This window comes from Aspergillus sydowii (genome assembly GCF_001890705.1).
Source record: "Aspergillus sydowii CBS 593.65 unplaced genomic scaffold ASPSYscaffold_3, whole genome shotgun sequence".
NCBI lineage: Eukaryota > Fungi > Ascomycota > Eurotiomycetes > Eurotiales > Aspergillaceae > Aspergillus > Aspergillus sydowii.
Genome location: NW_024467861.1, coordinates 3,121,607 through 3,137,049, shown reverse-complemented (window position 1 = coordinate 3,137,049; position 15,443 = coordinate 3,121,607). Strand labels below are relative to the sequence as shown.

The following is a 15,443-nucleotide window of genomic DNA, read 5'->3' as shown; positions in this document are numbered from 1 at the left end:
GTAGGACAAAAGGAAAATACAGCTTGATGTTGTGGCACGTAGCCCACTAGACATGTATTAGAAGCTAGGAGGTCTATCAAGGACAGTCAAAGAGTTGCCCTCAAGCATTGTGGGCGATCAGACTACAAAGTTTACAACGACCTACTGAATAATTATAACTTCGCAATACATTGCCTGCTTATTGGAGCCATGGTAGCCTTGCGAGTGCACATTCGCAACAACAGCGCCAGCTGAGATCCACTATCCACTGCTAGAGTTGGATACTGCAATCCAGGCAAGATGAAAATTTGCTGGCCCTCGTTGACTGCTCGAACACTTCGGCCGGGGGCTTCCACTCGTTAACAAAAACATTTCTTGGACCGGGAAGCATGCTAGACTCCCGTTTCAGGTAATTCCCATCGCCCCTCTTCCCTACATAACCACCATTATCTCGATCCCAAACGACTTTGCCTCGCAGGATTGTATACCGCGGCCAGTTATAAAACGTCATGCCTTCAAAGGGGCTATAGTCTATGGCATGGTGCAGCATAGCATTCGTGAGTTGGAGCGGCTGCATTTCGCCCTTGGCGTACCAGATACACAAATCGGCGTCCTTGCCGGGGAAAATAACGCCCTTAGTGGGAAGACCGTAGAGCTGGGCAGGATTTGTGCAGCTGACTCGGACAAAGTCCTGGATGCTGATTTTACCATCCAGGACACCCTTGAATAGCAGCGGCTGACGCGTCTCCAGCCCTGGCAGACCGTTTGGGATCTTGCTGAATTTCGGAATGCCGTTGACCAGCCCGAGGCGTTTTCCCCCAGAGGCATTAAATCTGCACCACGGATTAGAGAGACGGACCGGTGATGTGCTCACTCTAGCGTAAATGCTCACTTACTTCGTTGCGCAGTGATCGGAGGAGTACGTCGTGAACGTGCCATTGGAAATGGCCGTCCACATAGCCCGCAAGTCTTCGGGGCTTTCCCGGACAGGGGGCGAGCAGACGCACTTGGCGCCTTGGAACTCCTCGCCCCGTAAGTTCTCCGACAGGAGGTATAGATACTGGGGACATGTTTCACCGTAGACTGGGAGCAATCGGGACTGGGCGCGGCGGATGTGGGATGCAGTGGTCTCGCTCGATACATGAACTAATAGGATAGGGGTATCCATGAGTTCTGAAAGTGCAATGGCGCGATACTGTGGTTCGCAATGTGTCAGCCCTCTTTATATGACCAGTTATCAGTATTCTATGTATATCACGCACGGACGCTTCATCCTCAGCTATCTTCGGCCGGGAAACGGCGTGGAAGTAGGGATCGGTCTGCCCGTCCCGTTCCAACGTCTCAGTTATACTTCGCTCTGTCAGACCACTGGAAGAGATTATATCATTTACCGTAGACGAGGAGCTTACAGTGAAACCATATCGTGATTTTCCGCATGAATCATCGTCGTGACGCCCAGCCTTCGAGTGGCAATCAGGACATCCAGAATGCCGCGGTCGTCTACCTTCATAGCGTCGTAAGTCATATAAAGCTTGACACTCGTAATCCCCAACGCCTTGACNATTGCTGGAAGTTCGGTGTCCAGGACGTGCTTGGTCGGATTTGACAGAATGATGTGAAACCCGTAGTCACAGGCAGCGTTACCCCTGGCTAGGGTGGAATAATCTTGCACGAGGGGTACGATACTCTTGTCAGTCTTCTGCTGGACCGCAAACGCAAGCACTGTCGTGGTACCGCCACAGACAGCACTGCGTGTCCCTGTCTCCCAGGTGTCGCTGTCTTGCCTTAAGTCTGGTTGTTCGAGGTGCACATGGGAGTCAACCCCCCCAGGCGTAATGTAGCCACCTTTGGCGTCGATTATCGTGGTGGAGGGCGACGAAGGCAGATTGCTTCCAATGCAGGCAATCAGTCCATCTTTGACTCCTATCTCCTGGCCAAAAACAACATCGTTGGCATTGGCCTGTATAGGGCGAGTTAGCGGGCCGCATCTCATGCCGCTGTTGGCGGTGTTGGGATACTTACTATGATGCCATTCCTCACAATCATATCAAACTCCATGGTGGATGACAGGCAGCGAATAATGATTTCTGTCCCCAGGACGAAGAAGGGGGGAAATATTCGTCAATAAATATGGAGCGGGTGGAGTGCATGTCCCACTGGCGCTGCTATGGGCCAATTCCAATGCATTTCAGCTGTACGCCGGATGTAGGGCAAGCCACCAGATAAGACGCTTTATTACTCCGCATGCTCCGATCCGATCTTGCTTTATTCCGCTACGCAGAGACGGAATGTCGGAGATAGGGAACGTATGGTGCCTACATCTCGACTGCCATATCTTAGGAGAGTAAGGTAGAAACTCAAGTTATGACTACAGTGTTCAGAATACAGAGAATTGAATATAATCCCACTGATGAATGTCACATCCACTGTAGCAAAGCAGGCGTTTTCAGAAGAATAATTGGCCTCGGGCCTCTCGTCTCATGCCCGCACTCCTGTACAACCCAGACTTCGCTGTCTTGCAGCCCATCCTGACTATCCCAATGAGATGATGTACACCCGCAACGACCCCGTCAATGACTTGTACATCCTCGCCCACAGCGCTCTGGATTGCGGGTTGCAGCTTGATCATACCAGCACATCCCAGCGTCAGTGTATCCGCACCCCTGGCTACCAAATCTCTTGCCACATCGCACGTCGTCTGAATAACCTCCTCTTCTGGCCTCGTTTTCAGCTCCAGAACACCCAAGCCACAGCTCGCCACTCCAGCACAGTATCCCGCAAACCCATACTGACGGACCGCATCTCCCAACGAAACCTTCGACTGTGCACACGTCCCCAGAATTCCAAAGCGCCCACCCAATGTGCGCGCAACGAATAGGCTGGCCTCCATGATCCCAACGACTGGCGTGTCCAGTTCTTCGCGGAGGACCTTGATCAACGCGTGGTCGCTGTAGCACGCCACAAGAACTGCATCGTACTGGCCTCGTAAAGCTAAGACCTGGCGCGCTGCCTCTGCTGCAGATATTACTGCGTCTGAGAAGCCCTCTACTGCGGTGGGAGCAGTCTGGCTAGACACGGTGAAGCCTATCACCTCCGCATCCCGGGGCAGCGTTGGCTGCACCAAGCGTACACAGTTCTCCGTCATGGCTGCGGTGGAGTTGGGATTGCATATTAATATACGTACTGAAGCTTTGTTGGCATCTTGAGCAGCTGTTTCGCTGTTGTGGAGCGGATGAGACGGATCCATGGCCCTACCTGCCTCAGTAGTGTCACTGTAATTCGGGATAATATTTGTGACGAAGCGGTTTGGATGACCCGGTAGCATTACCTGGAATCAGAAAGAATTACCCCCGCATATCATGGACTGATAAGTAGAGCATGGGCAAGCCTACGAGGCCAAATCCCCGCGTCCGATCCGACTGCATGGAGCAGCCTCCAAGTCCCGACATATCCGAGGCCTGAGCGACGGGGACCTCCGACAAAGATCGGTAGTTCTGTGCAAGGGTCTTGTATTATGGTTAAAATTAGGAGCACACGTGTTACAGCATAGTACAAGACATTGCGAACCCCGAGCGTTGTCCCTACTAATGTGTCCGAAAAATACAGCACCCTTCGCCTACAGTGAAACATCAACAACCATTGCATCAACTCACATCGACGAACATGCCACGCTGTATAAAAGTCGCTGCTGCACAGATCGGTGCTGTGCATCGCACATCATCTCGACCAGAGACGCTGCAGCGTATGATCCAGCTCCTCGACGAAGCCATCGCCCAAAACGTCCAACTGGTCGTCTACCCCGAAACCACATTCACGACCTTCTTCCCGCGCCATCTCATCCACTCGCCTGAAGATCTAGATGCCTTTTTCGAGGGCGATGAAGACATCACCGTCAGCAGCGCGGCCAAACCACTCTTCGATCGAGCCAAATCCGGCAAGGTCGATCTGTACGTGGGGTACGCCGAACGCTGTGCTGATGGCAGGGGGTATAACACCTGTATCTATTACTCTGGCTCGTTGGATAGAATCCTCAGTAAGTATCGCAAGGTCCACCTTCCAGGGACCGTCGAGCCCTTCGCCGATCCGCACGCCATCAACCAGCTTGAAAAGCGGTATTTCAGCCCGGGGAACCTGGGGTTCAAGGCCTTTCGTATCCCGGGCCTTGTCCCTGACAAAGTGAAGCGTGGTGGAAAGGCATATTACAGGGAAGATGAAAAAGAAGACGATACAGTTAACAAGGACGACCCCATTGCCGGCATGCTTATCTGCAACGACCGTCGCTGGCCCGAAGCCTGGCGCGTTTACGGTCTTCAGGGCGTGGAGGTTGTCCTGTGTGGATATAACACCCCTGCGTACGCCCCTGATCTGTATGGACAAACGAGAGCAAACGGCCAGACCTCGACCTCGACCTTGACATTGACACCGGAGGAGATGGAGGCAGATGCTTACCACCACCACCGGCTGGTCATGGAAGCAAATAGTTATATGAATTCATGTTTTTCCATCTCCGCGGCTCGCGCGGGCCTGGACGACGGCAAGTATGCGCTTATTGGAGGCAGCAGCATCGTGTCGCCTCGGGGGCGTACGATTGTGCAGGCGAAAGGGACTGGCGACGAGTTGGTAGTGGCTCAGATTGACCTGGATGATTGCAAGGGGGGGAAGGAGACGGTGAGTCTAGTGAAATGTTCAGATCTCATTTAGCCCATCTAACAGCGCCGCACTTGGTTTGAGATTCTGCTTGCTAATCTATAAGCGATTAAGATGTTCAACTTTGGCGCCCATCGTCGCATCGAGACATACGGCCTGATCACTTCACAGACGGGTATCGTGGAGCCTTTACTTGACACAATAAGAAGGAAATAGCAGTGATACTTGAATATCTACATAGTGACCCATAGATGAATAAATGCGTTGAGTGTAACCAACCTAGCTTCAACTGGCACTGATAGTAACAAAACAAGACAGTCAAGACAATCAACATGGTTCGTATACCACATGGCTTACCTCGGATAGAGAGCGCAAGAGGCCCTGATAGTGAGTCCCCGAGGTCAGATAGGAACTGATAGGCAGACGATGCGGAGAAAGCAGCCACTTCCGACCCCCTCGCAACCTCCTATCTTCTCCAACGTCCAACTTCCGATCGCCGATCTGGGCGGTCTTTTCCAGCAGCAGGGTTGCTCTCAAACCTTGTAGCGGGCCGCTCGCGTTCTGAAGTGCGAGCAATTGTGGACTACCGCTTCGATATCCTACCCTCAACACCTGGATCTCTTCCAAAATGACACTCTTTCCTGGCGTAGCCCTAATTACAGGCGCCGCATCTGGTGCGCTAGACACTTTCCGACCCCCATAATGAAGGCATTGCCTTTCTAACACCGAGCAGGAATCGGCCGTGCCACAGCAGTGGCCTTTGCAACGGAGGGATGCACCAGAATCGCAATTTGTGACCGGTCCACCGCCGGGCTTGTGCAGACCCGAGCCCTTATCGAGGAGAAACAAAGAGAGGGAAGTAAAGACCAAGTAGAGGTGGAAGTCATCACGGGAGATGTGAGCAATGAAGGGTCAGTCGCAAAGGTAGTCCAAGCTGTCGTGCGACGCTGGGGACGAATCGACTACGCTGTTAATTCCGCTGGTATACCTATACCTATCCGCATCATGGCCAGGAAAGCGAGCAAAATGGGCTGATTTTGTGAGTTGGCACACAGGAATCCAAGGACCTCCCAAACGCTCGACCGAGTTTGAAGTGGAGGAGTTTGACTCGATCAATAGCGTCAACTACCGTGGGCTCTGGCTGTGCAGCCGGGCGCAACTGACCCAGATGCTGACCCAGGAGCCTCTCCATACCCACGATCGACGACCAGGAAATAGAGGAGCCATTGTCCATATTGCCAGCCAGCTCGGCATAGTATCAAGGTCTCACGCCGGTATATACTTCCTCCTCACGACTGCGCAGAGTGCAAAGCCAAGTTAACTGACTGGTGCAGCGGCCTACTGTGCCAGCAAAGCGGCGGTCATTTCGCTCACCCGGAGCGATGCTATTGACGTAAGTTGCTTGTGCGCCACTTCTTTTCCCACTAGGGTATGGTCTAATACGCCGTGATTATGCTATAGTATTCCAAAGATAATATTCGGATAAATTGTGTTTGCCCAGGACTTGTGCAGTACGTACATCAAAGCCGCTACCCGACCTGCTACTAGCAGAACCCATATTGTCTGACATGAAGTCACTACTAAACATCTTGACAATATCCTTTCAGGACACCAATGGTGCAGGGGCCTGAGCAGCAGGAGCTTTTCGCGCCTGCGGTGGCGATTGCGCCGATGAACCGGATGGGGAAGCCTGAAGAAATCGCCGATGCCTGCCTTTTCTTATGCAGTAGCAAGGCAACATTTGTGCAAGGTGCTTCCTTGGTATGTATATGCTCACCGCGATTAGTTCTTCTTTAGAAGGAGTGACGTTGACTTATCATGATGTTCTAGGTGGTGGATGGTGGCTATACGATCAATTGAGTAGAGTGCGTATGAAGAATACTCGCCGTACTTGTCCTTGAATATAAATACGATCATGCTGTCATTTATTTACGAAAGTCTACCTGAAGCTAGCCAAAATATAAGATTAAGGACGTCGACTCCGAGGGAAACCTTGGAATGCCGTTTATATGCTGTTGTTGAAGCAGTTGTACAGATACTTGGATGTAGACCTTACAGCCCGAGGTAGAACCAACCTTGTTGCGAAGACTATACACAGTAAAGAAAATACAGGTGGCATCTCTAGATAAAGTGCGCTCTTCGATTCAATTTGGACTTGTCAAACGGATGCGTCGCCTGCCAGTGCCTCGCGATCTCCTCGCGCGTTGCAAACCAGACCCCCTCGTGCCCCTGTATATACTCAAGGAGCTCACGGAGAGCCATGAAGCGAGCAGGCTTTCCTATTATCCGACTATGTAGACCGATTGTCATCATCTTGGGCTCGCCATCACACCCTTCCTGGTACATCACATCGAATGCGGCTTTGCAGTAATCAAGCCAGTCCTGGGAGGGAAGTAAGAGAAACAGTTAGAGCCAGTCAACAGAGATTTGACATCAGCGTCGTACCTTGGGATTCACGAACCCGGGGTTCGTACAGAACTTGTTGTCATTGACATCGTACGTGTAAGGAATAGTCAGCAGCCCCTTCCCAGCCTCTATAGGATGCGCCGTCCAGTAAGGCATTTCGTCGGCATAAGAGTCACATTGGTAAAGCAATTCCAGCCCCTGCTCCTTGAAAACATGGCATACCAACCCCCTGCTGGAGAGCGATGGCCTGCCGACGTACCAGCCGCGCGGTGCTTTGCCCGATATCGTTTTGATGGCGGAAATGCACTTCTCGATATGTTCCTTCTCCACTGCCAGCGGAACGGGGTGGTAGTCGATCCACCGGTATCCATGCGATGATATCTCGTGTCCGCACGCAGCGAGGTACTTGGCTGCGTCGGGCGCCTTCAGGATCGACTGGCCAACGGCGTACACTGTGGCTTTGATATTCTTCGCTTCGAGAAGACGCGCGATCCTCCAGACTCCAGCGCGGGTCCCGTACTCGTACTGCGTTTCCATCTGGATATCGCGTGCTCCAAGCCTGATTGGGCGGCCCATCATCTATCGAGGCATTCATGTCAGGATGGATACAGACAGAGCAGTGGCCAGACTAGAAACAAGCAAACCTCTTGTAGATCCGTTTCGCTACGGAGATCCCCGTTCAGGACGCTGCATTGGAATGTCAGTATCAGCGTCAGTCCCATATATTGCCGTTGCGTGTTACATACCTGTACTCCCCCCCTTCCTCGAAATTGAGGACAATGTTGACGCAAAGCTTTGCATTTCCTGGCCACTTCGGGTCCGGATATTTGCCCTTGTAGCCTTCGAAATCACGGTACCCTGCGGAAAGAGGGATGTTTTCTTCGATGCATTGCTCGATGGTGAACAAGTGCGGTGTTTCTGATTGCTCTGCGGCGCTGGCGCTGGCGCGGATGGACGAGAACATTCTGGCGATAGCCTATATTCTTCCAATCCAAACTGCAGGTTTGATCGTAGATAGAGGGACTTACATCAGAAAGGGCGCGGATTTTGCTGTGCTTGGTTCGATCCGATCCGACGGCGCACGGTGCCTATCTCACGCTGATAGGAGCCATCTTGTCGGTAATATGGTGCAGTGCACGCACCGACGCCGAAGATGCTCAATCTGGAAAAGACCCGTCCATGGAGTTTCTAGCCTCCAATCCCATGCGTTCCCACCGTGTAATTAGCTTTTTGTTCTGCGGGGAAGCCAGCCCTTGGAGAAGATAGCAACAATTCCAGAATCTGGTTGGTGGGTCGACGACTTGTAAAGCACTGCCTTATCTCTAAACGGGTCAACTACCAATCTTCTTGGATACGATATGAACATGGAGAAGACGACCCAGAGTCTAATACTGTTGCTCATTTATAATTCAGGTGCCTAGCCTATGCCAGGCTGAATTGACCCTTGATACACAGAAAAGAAGAAGAAAAGCATCAAGATGACCACCCAAAAGACCAATGAGCCAGTTCAGCCTCATGCGACACATGACTGTGAAGCGGTACCCCAGAAGCTAGAGACTAACGACGATCGAGAGGTCTTCCGAGATACGCAAGATGGCGTTGCATTTCGCACCGTCGGATGGTTCAGAGCAAGTGTCATGTTCCTGAAGGTCATGATTGCCGTGGGCGTCCTGTCGCTACCAACAACTATGGACCAACTTGGAGCAGTTGGCGGGGCCCTGGGTATAGTTGGATTTGGCCTGTTCAACACCTACTGCTTCATAATCTTTGGAGACTTCCGCGCCAGACACCCCGGCTGTCATTCCGTCGCAGATATGGCGGGTGTAGTGGGAGGATGGCTAACCAAGGAGATTGCTGGAGTCCTGTTTATTGTGGCGTTTCTTCTCAGTACGTCTGCCGGGATTGTCGGGCTATCTACTGGCTTCAACGCGCTGTCTCGCCATGCCGCGTGCACGGTATGGTGGAATTTACTTGCAGCCGTGATCATCGGTCTCTCAGCTTCCCTACGAAAGCTTCACCAGGTGGGATGGATTACCTATGTTGGGTTTGTGTCAATCTACGCGGCTGTTCTGATCGTGGTTATTGGGGTCACCCAACAGCCACGACCGGCAGCGGCGCCTCAGACGGGCGATTTTGATTTGGGATTCCATGCCATAGCCTATCCGTCGTTTGCGGAGGGGATGGTGGCTGCGAGCACAATATTCTATTCTTCTGCCGGGACCAGTGCGTTTCTGCCGGTCATCAGTGAGATGCGTCGGCCCGAGGACTATAAAAAGGCCCTGTATCTGTGCATGACAATCGTCACTACATCATATCTGGCCTTCACTACAGTGATCTATCGATGGTGTGGACAGTGGCTCGCAAACCCATCGCTAGGGGTAAGCGTGGTCCTATATATTCCTTATTGCTGCGCTGACTGACCCATTCTTCTTAGAGTGCAGGACAGACAGTCAAAATGGTTGCGTACGGAGTTGCCCTCCCCGGGCTCGTCGCGAGTGGAACTATCTTCTGCCATGTTTCCGCCAAATACATCTTCGTGCGCGTCTTGCGAAACTCGGACCATCTGCAGAAAAACACCGTTGTCCATTGGGTCACTTGGCTCGCGGCGGTGGCTTCGGTCACAATCCTTGCCTTCATCTTTGCAGAAGTTATCCCCATATTCAACTATATCATTTCGCTCACTGGTGGAGTCTGCTTTGCGCCACTAGCCATGATCCTCCCCGGGTGGCTCTGGCTCCATGATCACCGCCATTACTGTCGAGGCAGCTGGTGGCGCATAGTCCTCTATTCACTTCACTGGGGTATGATTGGCGTTGGCCTTTTATTTCTGGTGGGCTCGACATATGGAGTGGTACTTCAAATCAACACCGCATACCATAATGGAACAATTGGTACGAGAGTGGCCCTTATCTTCTTCCTCCTCTAGCCGTCACTGACACCTCTGTCAAGGGTCCGTTTTCTCGTGCGCTGATAACTCAAACTCTTCCTAATCTTGTATATCCTTTGTTGATTTTTGTCTTTTTCTCACATCCCGATTTGCTACATTAGTACAGATCGCGAGTGGCAGGTTTCGACATGCTGGATGGGAGAGCGATATTCTTTTCTGAAACTACTGGCAATTTGGAGAAGTGAGATGGCATTTTCAATTCCTCTGTATCTTTTCTGTTGATAAAGTTCGATATTGTTCATTTGACGCTGTTAAGGCTCCCGATTTCAGTTGCTGGGTTCGCCAGCAGGTCCGCCAGAGTGGGAAACCCCATGTATGGACGAGTATCAATACCAGCACCCGAAAGAAGTAGCAGCAGGGCCATGAGACAAAGAAAACAGCCAGTATTATAATCAATATCCGCTGCCTCTCTTTGGTTTCATCCGGGCTAGCGCAGCAACGACGGCGACAAGGTGGAAACCCGGCGTCCATTGGCGAAATTGGGGTGAACCACACTTGTCCCTTAAGATGTTCGAGATCTTCATTGTCATGAGACTGCTCAACCTGGAAGCTCTGACGGTCGTATTCAAACTCGAGGTGCTTTTTCTCGTAGTCTTTGTCGCTATATTTGGCAACTAAGTGTTCCGAAACCGAGTCAGTAATTTGGCGGACTTCGCGGTGCCATTCTTCCAGATCGTCTGAAGACATCGCAGTGATCCTGAAGTCAACCGGCATGGCTCCATGCTTTGTGTTGCGGTCTCGGACGATAGCTGTGGCTCTCATGATGGATTGCAGGTACCAGGAAATTCAGGTACCAAGGAAGATACGAAAGTAAATCAGGAAACATCCAGACAGCAGGGATTTATATAACTTTAAAAAGGGACAGCTCATGAGCAGTGTTCACACTTATTACCTCTCCGACTGCTGTGTGAATAATTAATACGGGTCAATGTAGATAGTTCTCACGGTCAGTAGGAAGGTCTGAAGGTGCCTTGGTTAAAGCACAGGAAGTATAACAAACCTTCCATATTAAACCAATTGGCGTATATTCTTGCAATGACTTGCGAAGTTGTAGTTGTGAATAAGATTCATCATTCAAGGCAGATATATATAAAGTCTGAGTATGAAGATTGAATACCAAATGCCCCTAAACACCACAACAAACACCCATCTATGAGCTAGGCAATACAAGCCTAGTAATTTACTGATTCACTTTTAGTATATTCAATTTAATTGAATGGATTGAAGTGCGACAAAGACAGCATGTTGGCCTCAGGCAGTAATCCACAAACGGCTAGCGCAGCTGACAAATGCGTCTGTATGAAGCGAGAACCGAACTGCTTGCATTGAGCAACCAGACAACGACGATTATTCCATCAATAATGCCTGCTTGACGGTGAAATGAGCGCTGTTCCATTGAAAGAACCATGCTACACGTGTCGTCGGCGGCATATCCAATGCGACCGTACCCGAACCCCCTGCCTGAAATGCCAGAAGGCGGGCCTGCAATGTCTCGACAAAAGGCCCGTCCGTTGGGTACAGGGCGTTGCTATACGTGGAACCATGAAAGGTCGATCATATGAGAACGCATCTGTTTCATCATCGCCTGTTGGTGCGATTGAGATGCGTCCTTTGCCGTCTGACCTGCCACAACATCCAAATGGACAGACGAGCCTGGTTCCCACATCCACCGGATCATCGCTACCGCTCCCGATAAGCGATGCGACACTTTCTGTTGTAGATGCGACATCTCGATACTATCTGGACTACTGTATGCAACTGCCTTTTTGGTGATTGTGTGATGGATCTGACAACCTGCAGATAATGACCGCATATGCCGGCTCTTCATCGTCTACGACAGTGAGAATAACCCATTTCGGAGTTTGATACCTCTGGCTCTGAATGACTCGGTCCTCCTTGATGCTGTTCTTGCACTGGCTGCACGACACCGGGCAAATTTTGAGCAGCCATTTTCCACCGATGGCTCAGGTATCCCGGCGGTCCCGGTGGATGTGGACCGGGAGGCCCTTCGTTTCAAGTTCCGTGCCATTCAAGGGCTGGCACGGTCCGTGAATGCTGGGACCCCCAATCGGGATTCTACAGTCGCTAGTGTCTTCCTATTGGTGTTCCTGGATCTACTTGAGTCAGGCTGTGACCGGTGGAATTACCACCTTGAAGGTGCAAAGACCTTGATGGCGCTGACGCCAGCTCATGATCCGGGCCGGACTGTTGAGAGAATACGGAAATTCATAATTAAGCAAACCCATCTGTATGACCCGCCATCTCCAGATAAATTGAATTTGCTAATGCTGTATAGTATCGAAGCCCTTGGGGCAACTTTCGTGCGACCAGCTCTTCTCTCCGGGTCTACTTCGATCGACGAGTCCGCCAGCCTGCTGCAGGATTCTGTGGAGGAGTCATTCCTCGGCTGTCCGGAGTACATCCTGACCGCTGTTCAGTTCTTCTCCCTGCAGCGAGACATTTTCTGCAGCGAGAATAGCTCAGATCAGGCAGGGCTGGACGAGATCACCTCGGTCCTTGACGCCGTCATAGGATTCGACTGCTACCTGTGGGCCTCGGCGCTGCCACTGCCCGTAGAATCTGCAAGACGGGATATGGACGACCTGTGCAAACTCGCGCAGGCATACAAACTCGGTGCGATGGTCTACGGACGACGCGTTCTCGACGCACTGCAGGCGGTGCAGACGGACCAAGGCGGCGTCGTCGCGGAGCTGCTCGAGGTCATCGACTCGCTGCAGCAGGGGTCCGACCTGTTCAAATGCACACTATGGCCGATTATCGTGGCTGGGCTGGAGTGCCGAGAGCCAGCACAGCGAGACATCCTGACTCAGGCGCTGGGAAGGTTCTGGCAGGACACCAAGTGTTTAAACGTCACCAACGCCGCCAAGATATTGCAAGACTATTGGCGGAGCACAGACCAGAATCTTCTAACCGCAACCAATCACTGGATCTTCGACATGGGGCGTCTCAGCCACGATTGGCTGCTCATATAGACCGGTCCGCCCCACTCCCACGAGCTTCCTAAAACAGAAGACTTTCCCCACTCAGCCTTGGGACTCCTGATGCTTCCAGTTCTCCGCTCAACTCCCCCATCGAGAAGTTCTGCAGAGATTCTTACAAATGAAAAACCTTTCACCACCACATTCGCCATCGCGGCCTATTTATACGGTCGACGCTCATCGGGAGTCCGGCCTTGTGTTTGCCTGCAATAGCATGGAATATTGCACACAGTTACCGGAATCCCTCGGACGATGACGTTGAAGGAAACGGAGCATGATGCTCCACCATCCAGGGGAAATGGCGATAGCTTCGACCAGATCTCGCTCGAACGCCTTGGACGGGAGAGGCCTGCGTCGTTCTCTGGCGCCTGGCCGGAAATCGCATTCTGCTTCTCGATTGTGATGTCGCAGATTCTCGCGGTAGGTTGCGCGCAGCTTTGTTTAGTCTTCGGAGCTAATTTATCTAGGAATACTACATCTCAGGTTCCAACGTCCTCCTGCCGACGCTGATCGACGAACTCGACTTCCCTCCTGACGCCACGATATGGCCGTCGACCTCGTTATCGCTCGCCGTGACCTCGACGCTCCTCATCTTCGGGCGATTGACAGACATGTTTGGTGGATACGCGATCTATATTAGCGGGGCAGGGTGGTTGACCATCTCGTCGATTCTATGCGGCGTATCGCAGTCATGGCTCATGCTGATTATCTGCCGAGCCCTGCAAGGCCTCGGTCTCGCCGCGTTTCTGCCTTCCGGTGTCATGATCTTGGGCAAGACATATCGACCCGGCCCGCGGAAGAACTTTGTGTTTAGTCTCTATGGCGCGTGCGCGGCGATGGGATTCTTCGTCGGGATCTTCTTCTCTGGCCTTTGCAGTCAGTATCTCACTTGGAGATGGTATTTCTTCATCGGCGCGATTCTTTCCGCTATCACTACGCTCTCTTCCATCTTTTACGTTCCGCGCGATTACAAGGAGACGAGAGGGAACGGGTCTACCATGGACTGGCCCGGTTGTGCTCTCTCCGTGGCTGGATCGGTTCTATTCGTCTTCGCCATCGCCTACAGTTCCTACGCGCCTGAGAAATGGCGCACCCCGTATATCCCCATCTGCTTAATCCTCGGCGTTCTATGCATCGCCATCTTGACATACGTCGAAGGCTGGGTCGTCAAGAACCCACTCCTCCCCGGCGATATGTTCCGCGTCAAATACATGACACCGCTCGCCATCGCCCTGCTCTTCCTGTACGGCAGCTTAGGCGTCTACCTCCTCTACGCCGTTCTCTAGTAAGCCTTACCTTACCCCCTCATTATCCGTCAATACCACATGCTGACCAGCCTAGCATGGCCGAATTCATGGGCGCAACCCCCTTCCAAATGGTCGCGTGGACAGTCCCCATGGCCGCCGGCGGGCTCATCCTCTCCTGCGTGGGCGGGCTCATCTTCCACCTCATCTCCGGCACAATCCTGCTCATAATCTCGTGCCTGGGGTATATCGGATCAGCGATACTCTTCGCCGTCGTCCCGCTCGGCGGGAACTACTGGGCCTTTGTATTCCCTGCAATGGTGTGCGGCACCGTCGGCATCGACATCAGCTTCAACCTGGCGAATATCTTCATCACGACGAACATGCCCAAGGCGCGGCAGGGTCTCGCGGGCGCGCTGATCAATTGTACCCTGCATATGGGCATTGCGGTTATGCTGGGTTTTGCGGATATCGCGCATGCGGAGACGGCGGGGTTGGGAGCGTGGAAGAGCTACAAGGTGGTCTTTTGGTATCAGGCGGCGTTGGCGATTGTGGGGTTGATTATTGTGGTCTTGTTTGTGAGGGTGAAGGAGGCGAAGAGTGAATTGACGATTGAGGAGCGGGAGGCGTTGGCTGCGTCTGGTGGGCGTCGTCGTGGTGGTGATCATGGCCATACAGTGGACCGTAAAGAGGCTGCGGCTGCGGCTGAGCCTTGATGCTGTAAATACCGTATCTGATAGACTAGACGATATCAATCTCGTACATAATTCAACTCACATACCCACGCCTTAAATCTGTGTCTAACAGTGAACACCTTCAGCATGGGCCACGAACGAGAAACCGTATTGTATTATATTCAGGGAAAGGATTCACCCTTGTCAGTAGTCCATCCCGTGATCGGATCGGGATCGGGATCTCAGCCGTTAGTATATCATTCTATGCAGGGGCGGAGGAGGAGAACGTGGACTTGTCCCTACAGGGGAAAGAAATCCGGGGTACAGAACCTCCTTAAGTATTTTCTCGGTGGAGAATCGGGTATTTAAGTTGCCAATGACGTTTACCTCCTTGCTTGCCCTGTAACATCCCTTTCCATTCCCACTGCTAATGTACGGCAACTCATTGACTGACCGGACAGTATTCTAGGAGATTACTCTATGGATTGTCGATGGTATCATTGGCTGCTGAACCGTGTATAGTGCGCATCACTATCTATCATGTTCG

At 52.0% G+C, this 15,443-nt stretch overlaps 8 protein-coding genes across 8 annotated transcripts; 5 read left to right on the top strand and 3 right to left on the bottom strand.

Moving 5' to 3' along the window:
* Window positions 1-250: 250 nt before the first annotated feature.
* Window positions 251-2,037, bottom strand: ASPSYDRAFT_1173314 (uncharacterized protein; the record flags this gene model as incomplete). Its single annotated transcript, XM_040840276.1, has 5 exons — window positions 251-812; window positions 876-1,174; window positions 1,242-1,347; window positions 1,389-1,939; window positions 2,002-2,037. 5 exons carry the CDS (start codon window positions 2,035-2,037, stop codon window positions 251-253), a joined length of 1,554 nt encoding a protein of 517 aa, XP_040705330.1.
* Window positions 2,038-2,425: 388 nt separating this feature from the next.
* On the bottom strand, window positions 2,426-3,124 carry ASPSYDRAFT_88065 (aspartate/glutamate racemase family protein; the record flags this gene model as incomplete). Its single annotated transcript, XM_040851955.1, has 1 exon — window positions 2,426-3,124. The coding sequence occupies one exon, from the start codon at window positions 3,122-3,124 to the stop codon at window positions 2,426-2,428; it is 699 nt and encodes a 232-aa protein (XP_040705329.1).
* A 485-nt stretch (window positions 3,125-3,609) lies between these two features.
* On the top strand, window positions 3,610-4,895 carry ASPSYDRAFT_199386 (uncharacterized protein). The gene is made up of 3 exons (XM_040843766.1): window positions 3,610-4,155; window positions 4,219-4,647; window positions 4,741-4,895. The coding sequence occupies exons 1-3, from the start codon at window positions 3,643-3,645 to the stop codon at window positions 4,840-4,842; spliced, it is 1,044 nt and encodes a 347-aa protein (XP_040705328.1). The 5' UTR covers window positions 3,610-3,642; the 3' UTR covers window positions 4,843-4,895.
* A 225-nt stretch (window positions 4,896-5,120) lies between these two features.
* ASPSYDRAFT_67309 (SDR family NAD(P)-dependent oxidoreductase) lies at window positions 5,121-6,606 on the top strand. The gene is made up of 7 exons (XM_040850397.1): window positions 5,121-5,300; window positions 5,360-5,608; window positions 5,682-5,900; window positions 5,961-6,019; window positions 6,088-6,137; window positions 6,234-6,387; window positions 6,457-6,606. Exons 1-7 carry the CDS (start codon window positions 5,255-5,257, stop codon window positions 6,484-6,486), a joined length of 807 nt encoding a protein of 268 aa, XP_040705327.1. The 5' UTR covers window positions 5,121-5,254; the 3' UTR covers window positions 6,487-6,606.
* Window positions 6,607-6,684: 78 nt separating this feature from the next.
* On the bottom strand, window positions 6,685-7,996 carry ASPSYDRAFT_67308 (uncharacterized protein; the record flags this gene model as incomplete). The annotated part of the gene is made up of 4 exons (XM_040850396.1): window positions 6,685-7,008; window positions 7,072-7,611; window positions 7,677-7,719; window positions 7,779-7,996. 4 exons carry the CDS (start codon window positions 7,994-7,996, stop codon window positions 6,748-6,750), a joined length of 1,062 nt encoding a protein of 353 aa, XP_040705326.1. The 3' UTR covers window positions 6,685-6,747.
* A 462-nt stretch (window positions 7,997-8,458) lies between these two features.
* Window positions 8,459-10,290, top strand: ASPSYDRAFT_199385 (uncharacterized protein). Its single transcript, XM_040843765.1, has 3 exons — window positions 8,459-9,410; window positions 9,467-9,923; window positions 9,982-10,290. Exons 1-3 carry the CDS (start codon window positions 8,511-8,513, stop codon window positions 10,020-10,022), a joined length of 1,398 nt encoding a protein of 465 aa, XP_040705325.1. The 5' UTR covers window positions 8,459-8,510; the 3' UTR covers window positions 10,023-10,290.
* A 1,069-nt stretch (window positions 10,291-11,359) lies between these two features.
* Window positions 11,360-12,972, top strand: ASPSYDRAFT_56784 (Zn(II)2Cys6 transcription factor; the record flags this gene model as incomplete). The annotated part of the gene is made up of 3 exons (XM_040849274.1): window positions 11,360-11,729; window positions 11,780-12,227; window positions 12,276-12,972. 3 exons carry the CDS (start codon window positions 11,360-11,362, stop codon window positions 12,970-12,972), a joined length of 1,515 nt encoding a protein of 504 aa, XP_040705324.1.
* Window positions 12,973-13,230: 258 nt separating this feature from the next.
* Window positions 13,231-14,938, top strand: ASPSYDRAFT_56783 (putative MFS multidrug transporter; the record flags this gene model as incomplete). The annotated part of the gene is made up of 3 exons (XM_040849273.1): window positions 13,231-13,398; window positions 13,446-14,263; window positions 14,320-14,938. The coding sequence occupies 3 exons, from the start codon at window positions 13,231-13,233 to the stop codon at window positions 14,936-14,938; spliced, it is 1,605 nt and encodes a 534-aa protein (XP_040705323.1).
* Window positions 14,939-15,443: the final 505 nt, after the last annotated feature.